At 37.8% G+C, this 13,525-nt stretch overlaps 1 protein-coding gene across 2 annotated transcripts in view; it reads left to right on the top strand.

Moving 5' to 3' along the window:
* Positions 1-13,525, top strand: part of ERBB4 (erb-b2 receptor tyrosine kinase 4) — a 1,149,217-nt gene that overhangs the window by 1,086,579 nt on the left and 49,113 nt on the right. For both annotated transcript variants that reach the window (XM_007187864.2, XM_007187863.2), the window contains exon 21: positions 4,840-4,995. In XM_007187864.2, the coding sequence (XP_007187926.2) occupies positions 4,840-4,995 (156 nt within the window). The remainder of the gene's footprint in view (positions 1-4,839; positions 4,996-13,525) is intronic.

Raw genomic sequence — 13,525 nt, 5'->3', positions numbered from 1 at the left:
CAAGTATGAAAATGGTAAAGTTCTGAGTGGTGTGGTGATAGTAAATTCTGAGTAGTTTGAGTAAAATCGGAATTGCAGCACTTGGATCAAGTAGACAAAATGCCCCGAAAACACCTCCACCCAGAATGCCCCTCCGTGCTGAGTGATAAAAGGCAGATTCTTTGGTACAGAAAATCTACTATTTTATTCACCCATGGAAAACATCCTGCAGCATTGAAAACTTTTTGACCTATCCTGTTTATGACCTTTATCTTCACTAAATTCCTGAATATGTGATATGTTTATGGAAAGCACCAAATCTTTTATTAGATTCTTTAATTTTCCCTTCTCCTTATATGGCAGCACCCTCAGGTGCATCATTATTAAAATAATATTTCAAACAGTAATTATTCTGAAATTTGTAGCCACACATTAATAATGATGGGCAGGTTATGGGTATATGTATCACCATTTGCAAACATTTATTGAACACCCACTGTGATATATTAGTTGAGGTTCACAGATTTTCTGAAATAGGCAATTCAAGTTAATGAGGGTAAGTGATTCTTATGCACTAGGAGTGTTGATATATATCCGTGGAACAACATTGCATGTTCTATGCTTATTACATTCCACTTACTCCTTAAGTGCTTTACATACTATTTAATCATCACAACAACCTTTGTGGTAAGTGCTATTATGGCTGTTTTAGAGAGGAAAAAGATGAGTGACAGAGAGGTTTATTAACTTGCTAGAGTCACACAGCAAGAACATGGCAGAGCTGGGGTTCTAGCCAAGCAATCAACTCCAGAATCTATTCTCAAACCCACTCCACCATACTGCATACCCTGTGGCCAAAGCTAGAACTGAATTTCCAATTTACACAATTTAAACTCCTGCTAAATTATAAAAGATTCTATAATTTAGCTGAGTTTTAAATATAAATACAAACATGTCAGTCACCTTCATTATGCCCTGAATTCATAGAAACATTTGATAATATTTAATTTTTTTCTGCAAAAGTACTAGGATCCTTTGAAGCTATATGACTTCACTGTGTACATTAATTTCTATGTACCCACACTACCTGATGACCCATCAAGAGATGAGATAGGCTTAAATATGCAGACTTTAAGTCCCACACCAAGGGACCAAATCCCAGTTCTACCACTCATTAAATAGATGACCTGGAGCAAGTAACTTGACCTCTCTTAGCCTTGGTTTTCTCATATTTAAAATGAGATGAAAGTAGTATGCGTCTATAGGATTCAGTTAACCTACCGATGTAGACGTGTTTAGTTTAATGCCTGCCATATTCTAAGAATCAGTCAATGTTAGCTGAGGTTGTTGTCAGTGTTCGTATTCCCAGCATGTACTCCACCTGAGCTGGCATGGCAAGGACATGGGAGTTGCTACAGGGCAGAGTAAGAGGATCCTTTTCAACCCATGCAGTATCCCTCTACCATCTTCAAACTTCATGGGACTTCATCCAGTTTATCTTTGTCACTGCTGTTTCTAATAACTGTCTTCCTCCTTAATTGCATCACACTCTGATTGAAGGAGTGATTTTATTTTGAAGGAATTTACCAGAGAATGTGATTCTAATGAGATCTTCTGGTAAGAAAATCCTATTTCAATGACTGTGATGTGGAGAAACCTATTGTGAGCGATACATAGAATTCAACACTCTAATTCAGGGTGTGAGAGTAGGACTAAGATGGCAGTCATAATTAATGATTTGAAAGTGTGCATTTGTACGATGATGTTTCATAGTTACAAAACAACCATACAAATGTATTTTGATGGTTTGGTGAGGAGGTGGATGCTTCTGTTTTTATTTCTTTTGATCATGGTCCGGTGGCTAGGGGAAACAGTAGAGATTATCATCTGGTTTCCTGAATTTATTTCTCATTATTTTGAAGAAAATACTTTTTTACGGACAAATAGTATTGAGGTTCAGGATAGTCACCTCCTGAGGCTTTGTGTATAGACTGTCAAAGATCTTTTGGAGTTTTTGAGGCTTTGCTTGTACTGTAGAATGTGACTTTAGAGTCTTAAGTTCCTTGGTGAATATTAGTTCCCTACTGGTAGAGTATATATTTCTTAAATATATTTACATTTGGATAATATCTAGTTAAGGGAATCATTATCCACCTAAATTACAAAAATCAAAAGCACAGACTTATTCTCAGTTTACTCTCTTCTTCATTGTTCAGTCATTTACCAAGGATGGTTATTTTATTTTATAAATGTACCTTGAAATTGTTCTCTCCCTAGTTCCTTCTGGCCTAGTTTAGTTGAAGATTCGGACATTCATGCATGTAGGAGCTGGATGATTATCATAACTAATAAAAGCAGAACTCCTGAAAAGTGATAGTAAGTGGTAGGACCCTGGCAAACTGGGGACCAGATGCCCTTAATGGAGTATAGCCAGTAACCAGCTAAAGAGGATGTTTGAAACTTGCTCAGTGTGGGAACAAAAAAACAAGAAAAATGGATACAACTCATGGATGGTCAATTTACAACCTTTATTTCCCTCTCATCACTTTTCTTCTGTAATGTGGCAGACTCCTGCCTTTAGCTATATTTGTGTGCAATCCGTCCTCTCTACTGGCACCAGGTGATGTTTTCAAGGCTCCAGTGATAATTGTGTCACTCTCCTTTTTAAAAAAATCTCCTGCATCACCACATTGAATGCTGCACACAATGTGAAGTTCAAATTCTCTATCATGACATATCAGGGGCCCCTCTTGGATCTAGCCTCTTCTTACCTTTTCAGGCTCACCACTCACCATATACATAATGCTTCAGAAATACAGAATTATATACCTTTGTCCAAGTACACTATGCTATTGATGGCCCTGTGCTTGTTCTCTCTAACTGCAATGTTTCCCTCATCTTGTCCAACTGGTGGACATCCATCCTTCAAACCATACTTGGAAATCAGTACCTCTCTGAAGCCTCCCCTCTCACGCACACTTGCTAAGCTATACTACAGATGGTCCTCAAAATACAGCCCTCCTTAAATGCCTTACATGCATCACTGATCCATTCAAGTTTACACTCCATATGTACCCACTTTACTAATGAGCTTCTGTCCTCCTTTAATGCACAGATCTTCTCTGACTCTCTTTTGTCTTTCTGATGTCTAGCACAGTGATTGGCATACAGTATGTGTTCTGTAATTATGTGTGGATCTGAATATTAACTTGTTGCCAATACTCTTTACATATTCTGTTATGAAGATGGTAAGAAAGAGAATGATGACTGTTTTTTGTGGACACTTCCTACAGGGACAAAATTATTGAACATACTTTATCTCCAAGGCAATAAGTCTATTTTTTAATCTTTTAAAGCATGCAAGGGCTATTTGTTTTCACTTTATTCTAAAAATTTCCAATTTGGCGTAATCAAAGAGAAAGCACTGTTTAGGAAAGAGGGAAAGAACCCCATAAATCCCAGTTGTGGGTTGATACCAGAAAACGCTAATACATATGATGTCACCCAACTGCTGACTGATCAGGCAGTATCTCCACTGGTTGTGTTTAACGGGCATTTATATAGTACTTGGCTCATGATGCTGTTTGAAGCAATATTCTCTTTCCACTACACCGGGTAGACGGTTCATAATTTTTTGACCTCTGTGATTTGTGTCTCTGTTTACCACAGCTTTTGTTTTGATATCAGAAACCGTTAATCCTTCAAAGTCCTGCAGTTGTAATGTTAACTGCCAGCATCATTGATTTGCAATTGGCATGAGAGCATACTTCAACTGTTTGATAACACTTCTGACTTGTTTTTTACCACTGAAATCCTCAAATATAGAATTTTCCCTAACTCTTCAACAAAAAATATGTTCACTCAAACAAAGGATGTTCATTCTAATCTGGGCCTCTGAGTTCATTTCCTTGGTTTTACATCAACCTTTTAGTTAAGGCTAGTGGTTCATGACTCTTGGTTTCTCTATTGATGAAATACAATTAATAATTATTGTTTCTATGGATTATTTTTTATTTGCATGTATTTTAATATATATGTTATGTATATGTATAACACATATGTATACATGTGTATATGTACATATACGTGTAGATGTGTGTGTGTATGTTGGGGGAAGAGTCAGTTATATCTCTTGTTCGTGATCAGCAATATATTTTATTTTTAATTACAGTACATGTTTTATGAAGAAAACATATTAAAGGCTAACTTAAGGGTCATTATAAATAATGTAATTTTACTTGTGGAGTCTCACAATGACTACTAATGTCATCAAAGCTATTTTTTAAATTATAGGCTTTTAATGCCCCTAGGGCAAACTTCATTTTTTTGCATAATTAATAAGAATAATATGATTCTTCAGACTTGATAGAACCTATAAAGGTGAATTTGCCTCCATTAAACCTTCATTTGAAATACTTTTGAAAAGTATGGAGAGCTGCATTTGTTTGGAGCGGGTGTATGGGGGAAGATGACATGAAACAGAAGTTATTGAGGAGAAAACAATTAAGAATATGTGGGTCAGTCCAAGTACATGTTAGCTTATCTACTAAGACACGTGCATACCTCACTAATGAAAGTGTTTGCAAAAGAATATAAAGTATCTGGGAAAAAATGATCAAACATTTAGCTCATATGCAGGTAATTCATTCTGCTTTACAGAGCTTTAGTGGGAAAAAGGCCAAAAGCTATTTGTGGTTTGCTTTTTTAATTCCACATTTTCCATAATTTTGAAAATATTCTCAGATTCTGCCATTACTTAGAGAAATCAAGCACTTGCAACTGATTGCTAGGAAACACCTTTTTTGACAATACAAAAGCAGAGGCATTAACCGACTCTCTGGGGAATTTGGTGTTTTTCAGGGAATGATGTACCTGGAAGAAAGACGGCTTGTTCATCGGGATTTGGCAGCCCGTAATGTCTTAGTGAAATCTCCAAACCATGTAAAAATCACGGATTTTGGACTAGCCAGGCTCTTGGAAGGTGATGAAAAAGAGTATAATGCTGATGGAGGAAAGGTGGGTGTCTTTTTGAGAGCAATATTACTTGAAAATATAGTATAATACCCTTTTATCTCCTTATATGTTATAGGAAGAAATCAATAAACCTGAGGTTTAAGAGATTATAAAATCCCAATTCCACCATTTGCCTTCTCTCCCACCCAGGGTTATAAATATATATTTATATACACATACATACATACATATATATACACATATATATGTACATATGGAAACATACACACACATATATATACAATATATAATATACAGGATGTATTACCTACTTCCATTTCTCAAAAGTAGCTAAAATAAGACAATGTGTGTCTGGACCCAAGTTATCTTTATGTCAGTTCCAGTGTTAGAGAGTTGGTGGCTCCCTAGGAACTCTAGAGATTACACTTTAATCCAGGGCCATAGAAATTGTTTCATTAATCCTAATAATTTAAGACTATTACAGAGAGATCAGAGAGATACAACTTCTTTCTCATAGACTAGAGAGAAGTTTCAATGCGACCATGAACCATAACTATTGGAAAGTTGGTCATCCTATTTCACGTCCAATCCTCCTACACCAGAAGCAACAGATTCCTCTTATCTGGCTCTATTTTTTTTTTTTTTTTTAGTTTTCATTGTAGCATATGACTTACCAATTTATTTATTTATTTATTTTAACATCTTTATTGGAGTATAATTGCTTTACAATGCTGTGTTTGTTTCTGCTGTATAACAAAGTGAATCAGCTATACGTATACATATATCCCCATATCTCCTCCCTCTTGCGTCTCCCTCCCACCCTCCTTATCCCACCCCTCTAGGTGGACACAAAGCCCTGAGCTGATCTCCCTGTGCTATGTGGCTGCTTTCCACTAGCTATCTACTTTACATTTGGTAGTGTATATATGTCCATGCCAATCTCTCACTTCATCCCACCTTGCCCTTCCCCCTTCCCCCATGTCCTCAAATCCACTCTCTACGTCTGCGTCTTTATTCCTGTCCTGCCCCTAAGTTCTTCAGGACCAATTTTTTTTTTTTTTTTTTAGATTCCAAATATGTGTCAGCATATGGTATTTGTTTTTCTTTTTCTGACTTACTTCACTCTGTATGACAGTCACTAGGTCCATCCACCTCATGATAAATAACTCAATTTTGTTTATTTTTATGGCTGAGTAATATTCCATTGTATATATGTGCCACATCTTCTTTATCCATTCATCTGTCTATGGACACTAAGGTTGCTTCCATGTCCTGGCTATTGTAAATAGAGCTGCAATGAACATTGGGGTACATGACTCTTTTTCAATTATGGTTTTCTCAGGGTATATGCCCAGTACTGGGATTACTGGGTTGTATGGTAGTTCTATTTTTAGTTTTTAAAGGAACCTCACTAGTGTTCTCTATAGTGGCTGTATCAATTTATATTCCCACCAACAGTGCAAGAGGGTTCCCTTTACTCCACACCCTCTCCAGCATTTCTTGTTTGCAGATTTTTTGATGATGGCCATTCTGACCAGTGTGAGGTGATACCTTATTGTAGTTTTGATTGGCATTTCTCTAATGATTAGTGATGTTGAGCATCCTTTCATGTGTTTGTTTGCACTCTGTATATCTTCTTTGGAGAAATGTCTATTTAGGTCTTCTGCCCATTTTTGGATTGGGTTCTTTGTTTTTTTGTTATTGAGCTGCATGAGCTGCTTGTAAGTTTTGGAGATTAATCCTTCGTCAGTTGCTTCATTTGCAAATATTTTCTCCCATTCTGAGGGTTGTCTTTTCATCTTGGTTATAGTTTCCTTTTCTGTGCAAGAGCTTTTAAGTTTCATTAGGTCCCATTTGTTTATTTTTGTTTTTATTTCCATTTCTCTAGGAGGTGGGTCAAAAGGATCTTGCTGTGATTTCTGTCAGAGAGTGTTCTGCCTATATTTTCCTCTAAGAGTTTTATAGTGTCTGGCCTTACATTTAGGTCTTTAGTCCATTTTGAGTTTATTTTTGTGTATGGTGGTAGGGAGTATTCTAATTTCAGTCTTTTTCATGTAGCTGTCCAGTTTTCCCAGCACCACTTATTGAAGAGGCTGTCTTTTCTCCATTGTATATTTCTTCCTCCTTTATCAAAGATAAGGTGACCATATGTGTGTGGGTTTATCTCTGGGCTTTCTATCTTGTTCCACTGATCTCTATTTCTGTTTTTGTGCAAGTACCATGCTGTCTTGATTAATGTAGCTTTGTAGTATAGTCTGAAAGCAGGGAGCTTGATTCCTCCAGCTCCGTTTTTCTTTCTCAAGTTTGCTTTGGCTATTCAGGGTCTTTGTGTTTCCATACAAATTGTGAAATTTTTTGTTCTAGTTCTCTGAAAAATGTCATTGGTAGTTTGATAGGGATTGCATTGAATCTGTGGATTGCTTTGGGTAGTATAGTCATTTTCACAATGTTGATTCTTCCAATTCAAGAACATGGTATATCTCTCCATCAGTTTCTATCATCTTTAATTTATTTCATCAGTGTCTTATAATTTTCTGCATACAGGTATTTTGTCTCCTTAGGTAGGTTTATTCCTAGGTATTTTATTCTTTGTGTTGCAATGGGAAATGAGAGTCTTCCCTTAATTTCTCTTTCAGATTTTTCATCATTAGTGTAGAGGAATGAAAGAGATTTCTGTGCATTAATTTTGTATCCTGCTACTTTACCAAATTCATTGATTAGCTCTACTAGTCTTCTGGTAGCATCTTTAGGATTCTCTATGTATAGTATCATGTATAGTATCATCTGAAAACAGTGACAGTTTTACTTCTTTTCTGATTTGGATTCCTTTTATTTCTTTTTCTTCTCTGCTGTGGCTAAAACTTCTAAAACTATGTTGAATGATAATGGTGAGAGTGGACAACCTTGTCTTGTTCCTGATCTTAGTGGAAATGGTTTCAGTTTTTCACCATTGAGAATGATGTTGGCTGTGAGTTGGTCATATATGGCCTTTATTATGTTGATGTAATTTCCCTCTATCCCTACTTTCTGGAGGGTTTTTATCATAAATGGGTGTTGAATCTGTCGAAAGCTTTTTCTGCATCTATTGAGAGGATCATATGGTTTTTCTCCTTCAATTTGTTAATATGGTGTATCACATTGATTGATTTGCATATATTGAAGAATCCTTGCATTCCTGGGATAAACCCCACTTGATCATGGTGTATGATCCTTTTAATGTGCTGTTGGATTCTGTTTGCTAGTATTTTGTTGAGGGTTTTTTGCATCTATGTTCATCAGTGATATTGGTCTGTAGTTTCCTTTTTTTGTGACATCTTTGTCTGGTTTGGTATCAGGGTGATAGTAGCCTCATAGAATGAGTTTTGGAGTGTTCCTCTCTTTCCTATATTTTGGAAGAGTTTGAGAAGGATAGGTGTTAGCTCTTCTCTAAGTGTTTCATAGAATTCACCTGTGAAGCCATCTGGTCCTGGGCTTTTTTTGTTCGATGATTTTCAATCACAGTTTTAATTTCAGTGCTTCTGAATGGTCTGTTTATATTTTCTATTTCTTCCTGGTTCTGTCTCAGAACATTGTGCTTTTCTAAGAATTTGTCCATTTCCTCCAGGTCCTCCATTTTATTGGCATATGGTTGCTTGTAGTAACCTCTCATGACCCTTTGTATTTCTGCAGTGTCAGTTGTTACTTCTCCTTTTTCATTTCTAACTCTGTTGATTTGAGTCTTCTCCCTTTTTTTCTTGATGAGTCTGGCTAATGGTTTATCAACTTTGTTTATATTCTCAGAGAATCAGCTTTTAGTTTTATTGATCTTTGCTATCATTTCCTTCATTTCCTTTTCATTTATTTCTGATCTGATCTTTATCATTTCTTTCCTTCTGCTAACATTGGATTTTGTTTATTCTTCTTTCTCTAATTGCTTTAGTTGTAAGGTTAGGTTGTTTATTTGAGATGTTTCTTGTTTCTTAAGGTAGGATTGTATTGCTATAAACCTCCCTCTGAGAACTGCTTTTACTGCATCCCATAGGTTTTGGGTCATCATGTTTTCATTGTCATTTGTTTCTAGGTATTTTTTGTTTTCCTCTTTGATTTCTTCAGTGATCTCTTGATTATTTTGTAGTGTATTGGTTAGCCTCTATGTGTTTGTATTTTTTACATATTTTTTCCTGTAATTGATATCTAGTCTTATAGCATTGTGGTCAGAAAAGATACTAGATAAAATTTCAATTTTCTTAAATTTACCAAGGCTTGACTTGTGACACAAGATATGATCTATCCTGAAGAATGTTCTATGAGCACTTGAGAAGAAAGTATATTCTGTTGTTTTTGGATGGAATGTCCTATAAATATCAATTAAGTCCATCTTATTTATCATTTAAGGCTTGTGTCTCCTTATTTATTTTCGTTTTGGATGATCTGTCTATTGGTGAAAGTGAGGTGTTAAACTCCCCTTCTATGATTGTGTTACTGTCGATTTCCCCTTTTATGGCTGTTAGCATTTGTCTTATGTATTGAGGTGCTCCTATGTTGGGTGCATAAATATTTACAACTGTTACATCTTCTTCTTGGTTTGGTCCCATGATAATTATATAATGTCCTTCTTTGTCTCTTGTAATAGTCTTTATTTTAAAGTCTATTCTGTTTTATATGAGAATTGCTACTCCAGCTTTCTTATGATTTCTGTTTGTGTTGAATATCTTTTTCCATTGCCTCACTTTCAGTCTGTATGTGTCCCTAGGTCTGAAGTTGGTCTCTTGTAGACAGCATATATATGTGTCTTGTTTTTGTGTCCATTCAGCCAGTCTATTTCTTTTGGTTGGAGCATTTAATCCATTCACATTTTAGATAGTTATAGATATGTATGTTCCTATTACCGTTTTCTTAATTGTTTTGGGTTTGTTATTGTAGGTCTTTTCCTTCTCTTGTGTTTCCTGCCTAGAGAAGTTCCTTTAGCATTTGTTGTAAAGCTGGTTTGATGGTGATGTATTCTCTTAGCTTTTGCTTGTCTGTAAAGGTTTTAATTTCTCCATTGAATCTGAATTAGATTTGTGCTGGGTAGAGTAATCTTTGTTGTAGGTTTTTCCCTTTCATCACTTTAAATATGTCCTGCCACTCCCTTCTGGCTTGCAGAGTTTCTGCTGAAAGATCAGCTGTTAACCTTGTGGGGATTCCCTTGTATGTTATTCGTTGCTTTTCCCTTGCTGCTTTTATTTTTTCTTTATATTTAATTTTTGATAGTTTGATTAATATGTGTCTTGGCGTGTTTCTCCTTGGATTTATCCTGTATGGGACTGTCTGTGCTTCCTGTACTTGATTGACTATTTCCTTTCCTACATTAGGGAAGTTTTCAACTTTAATCTTTTCAAAATTTTCTCAGTCCCGTTTTTTTTTTCTCTTCTTCTTCTGGGACCCCTATAATTCAAATGTTGGTGCGTTTAGTATTGTCCCAGAGGTCTCTGAGACTGTCCTCAATTCTCTTCATTCTTTTCTCTTTATTCTGCTCTGTGGTAGTTATTTCCATTATTTTATTTTCCAGGTCACTTATCCCTTCTTCTGCCTCAATTATTCTGCTATTGATTCCTTCTAGAGAATTTTTAATTTCATTTATTGTGCTGTTTATCATTGTTTGTTTGCTCTTTAGTTCTTCTAGGTCCTTGTTAAACGTTTCTTGTATTTTCTCCATTCTATTTCCAAGATTTTCAATCATCTTTACAATCATTACTCTGAATTCTTTTTCAGGTAGACTGCCAATTTCCTCTTCATTTGTTTGGTCTGGTGGGTTTTTACCTTGCTCCTTCATCTGCTGCATATTTCTCTGTCTTCTCATTTTGCTTAACTTACTGCATTTGGGGTCTCCTTTTCACAGGCTGCATCTTAGTAGTTCCCGTTGTTTTTGGTGTCTGCCCCCCATTGGTAAGGTTGGTTCAGTGGGTTGGGTGAGCTTCCTGGTGGAGGGGGCTAGTGCCTGTGTTCTGGTGGATGAGGCTGGGTGTTTTCTTTCTGTGGGGCAGGACCGTGTTTGGTGGTGTGTTTTGGGGTGTCTGTGAACTTAGTATGATTTTAGGCAGCCTCTCTGCTAATGGGTGGGGTTGTGTTCCTGTCTTGCTAATTGTTTGGCATGGGGTGTCCAGCACTGCAGCTTGCTCATCGTTGAGTTGAGCTGGGTGTTAGCATTGAGATGGAGATCTCTGGGAGAGCTTTTGTCATTTGACATTACATGGGGCCAGGAGGTCTCTGGTGGACCAATGTCCTGAACTCGGCTCTCCCACCTGAGAGGCTCAGGTCTGGCACCTGGCTGGAGCACCAAGACCCTGTCAGCCACACTGCTCAGAAGAAAAGAGAGACAAAAAAGAAAGAAAGGAAAACATAAAATAAAGTTATTAAAATAAAAAATATAAAAATTAAAAAGTAATATTAAAAGGAAAGAAAGGAGAGAGCAACCAAACCAATAAACAAATCTATTAATGATGACAAGCACTAAAAACTATGCAAAAAAAAAAAAAAAATGGACAGACAGAATCCTGAATAAATGGTAAAAGCAAAGCTGTATAGACAAAATCACACAAAGAAGCATACACATACACACTCACAAAAAGAGAAATAGGAAAATATATATATATATTTATATATATATACAGTAAAAAAAAAAAAGGGAGAGAGCAACCAAATCAATAAACAAATCTACCAATGATAATAAGCTCTAAATACTAAACCAAGATAAACATAAAACCAGAAACAAATTATATGCAAAAAGCTAACCCCAAGTCTACAGTTGCTCCAAAAATCCACCGCCTCAATTTTGGTGTGATCATTGTCTATTCAGGCATTCCACAGATGCAGGGTACATCAAGTTGATTGTGGAGATTTAATCTGATGCTCCTGAGGCTGCTGGAGAGATTTCCCTTTTTCTTCTTTGTTCACACATCTCCTGGCATTCAGCTTTGGATTTGGCTCCACCTCTGCATGTAGGTCACCTGAGGGCATCCGTTCCCCACCCAGACAGGAGGGCGTTAAAGGAGCAGTTGATAAGGGGGCTCTGGCTCACTCAGGCCAGGGGGGCAGGACGGGTACAGAATGCGGGGTGAGCCTAAGGTGGCAGAGGCCCACATGACATTGTACCAGCCTGAGGTATGCCGTGTGTTCTCCCAGGGAACTTGTCCCTGGATTGCGGGACCCTGGCAGTGGCGGGCTGCACAGGCTCCCGGGAGGGGAGGTATGGATAGTGACCTGTGCTTGCACATAGGCTTCTTGGTGGCTGCACCAGCAGCCTGAGCATCTCATGCCCGTCTCTGGTGTCTGAGCTGATAACCGCAGCTCGCGCCCATCTCTGGAGCTTGTTTAGGTGGTGCTCTGACTCCCCTCTCCTCGCACACCCCAAAACAATGGTCTCTTGCCTCTTAGGCAGTTCCAGACTTTTTCCCGGACTCCCTCCTGGCTAGCTGTGGTGCACTAGCCCCCTTCAGGCTGTGTTCGTGCAGCCAACCCCAGTCCTCTCCCTGGGATCTGAACTCCGAAGCCCATGCCTCAGCTCTCAGCCCTCTGAGGCTGGTGAGTGCTGGTCGTCACTGATCCTGGATGCGGGAATCTCTCTGCTTTGCCCTCTGCACCCCTGTTGCTGTGCTTTCCTCCGTGGCTCTGAAGCTTCCCCCCCAGAACACCCTGTCTCCACCAGTGAAGGGGCTTCCTAGTGTGTGGAAACCTTTCCTCCTTCACAGCTCCCTCCCACTGGTGCAGGTCCCATCCCTATTCTTTGTCTCTGTGTTTTCTTTTTTCTTTTGCCCTACCCAGGTACATGGGGAGTTTCTTGCCTTTTAGGAAGTTTGAGATCTTCTTTCCACGTTCAGTAGGTGTTCTCTAGGAGTTGTTCCATTGTAGATGTATTTCTGATGTATTTGTGGGGAGGAAGGTGATCTCTATGTCTTACTCCTCTGCCATCTTGAAGGTCCCCCACGAATTTATTTATTATCTGACTCCCTCCACTAGAATGTAAGCTGCTATATCCCAGGGATCTGTGCAGTGCCACTGCCTCTTCTAACTTTCTGACTCTCCATCCTCAGGCCCTGCCTGACAACTGTGTTCCTGCCTCTCTCACCCACCGTGTGGTCTCAATCCATGCCTTAGTTCCAGCTCTTGTCTTTCTTCATTAACCCGCCATTAACTTGCTGTTTTTGGTAACCATCGAGGATATCTCCTCTTCCTCTGGAGGTCCTTCTAGCTTGGCCTGGAGGAATTTTGATCAGGAGAGGCCAAATGAAATAAGCAAATGCAGCCTTAACCTGTGGTGACCTATAAGCTTATGCTAACAAAAAAAATTAATTCATATATCGTATCAATATATTTATTATGTGCCTTATTCATCAAGAGCCATCCAAATACACATTATGAATATTTTTCAGTGATAGTCTTCCAAATGTTTCACACTGATTTTTGTACTAAACTCTTATATAACTATATATATTCAAGTCTTATCACAAAGCAAAAGAACACAAAATTTATTTTTTTAAAAACTTCGGTTTTGTAGTATTCTATGGCTTTTCCTTGATTTTATTAGCCTATTTTGCTTGTTTACTACAAATTG

This window comes from Balaenoptera acutorostrata, chromosome 8 (assembly GCF_949987535.1).
Source record: "Balaenoptera acutorostrata chromosome 8, mBalAcu1.1, whole genome shotgun sequence".
NCBI lineage: Eukaryota > Metazoa > Chordata > Mammalia > Artiodactyla > Balaenopteridae > Balaenoptera > Balaenoptera acutorostrata.
Note: the sequence above shows the minus strand (reverse complement) of the source record. Positions and strands in the feature narration are given on the sequence as shown.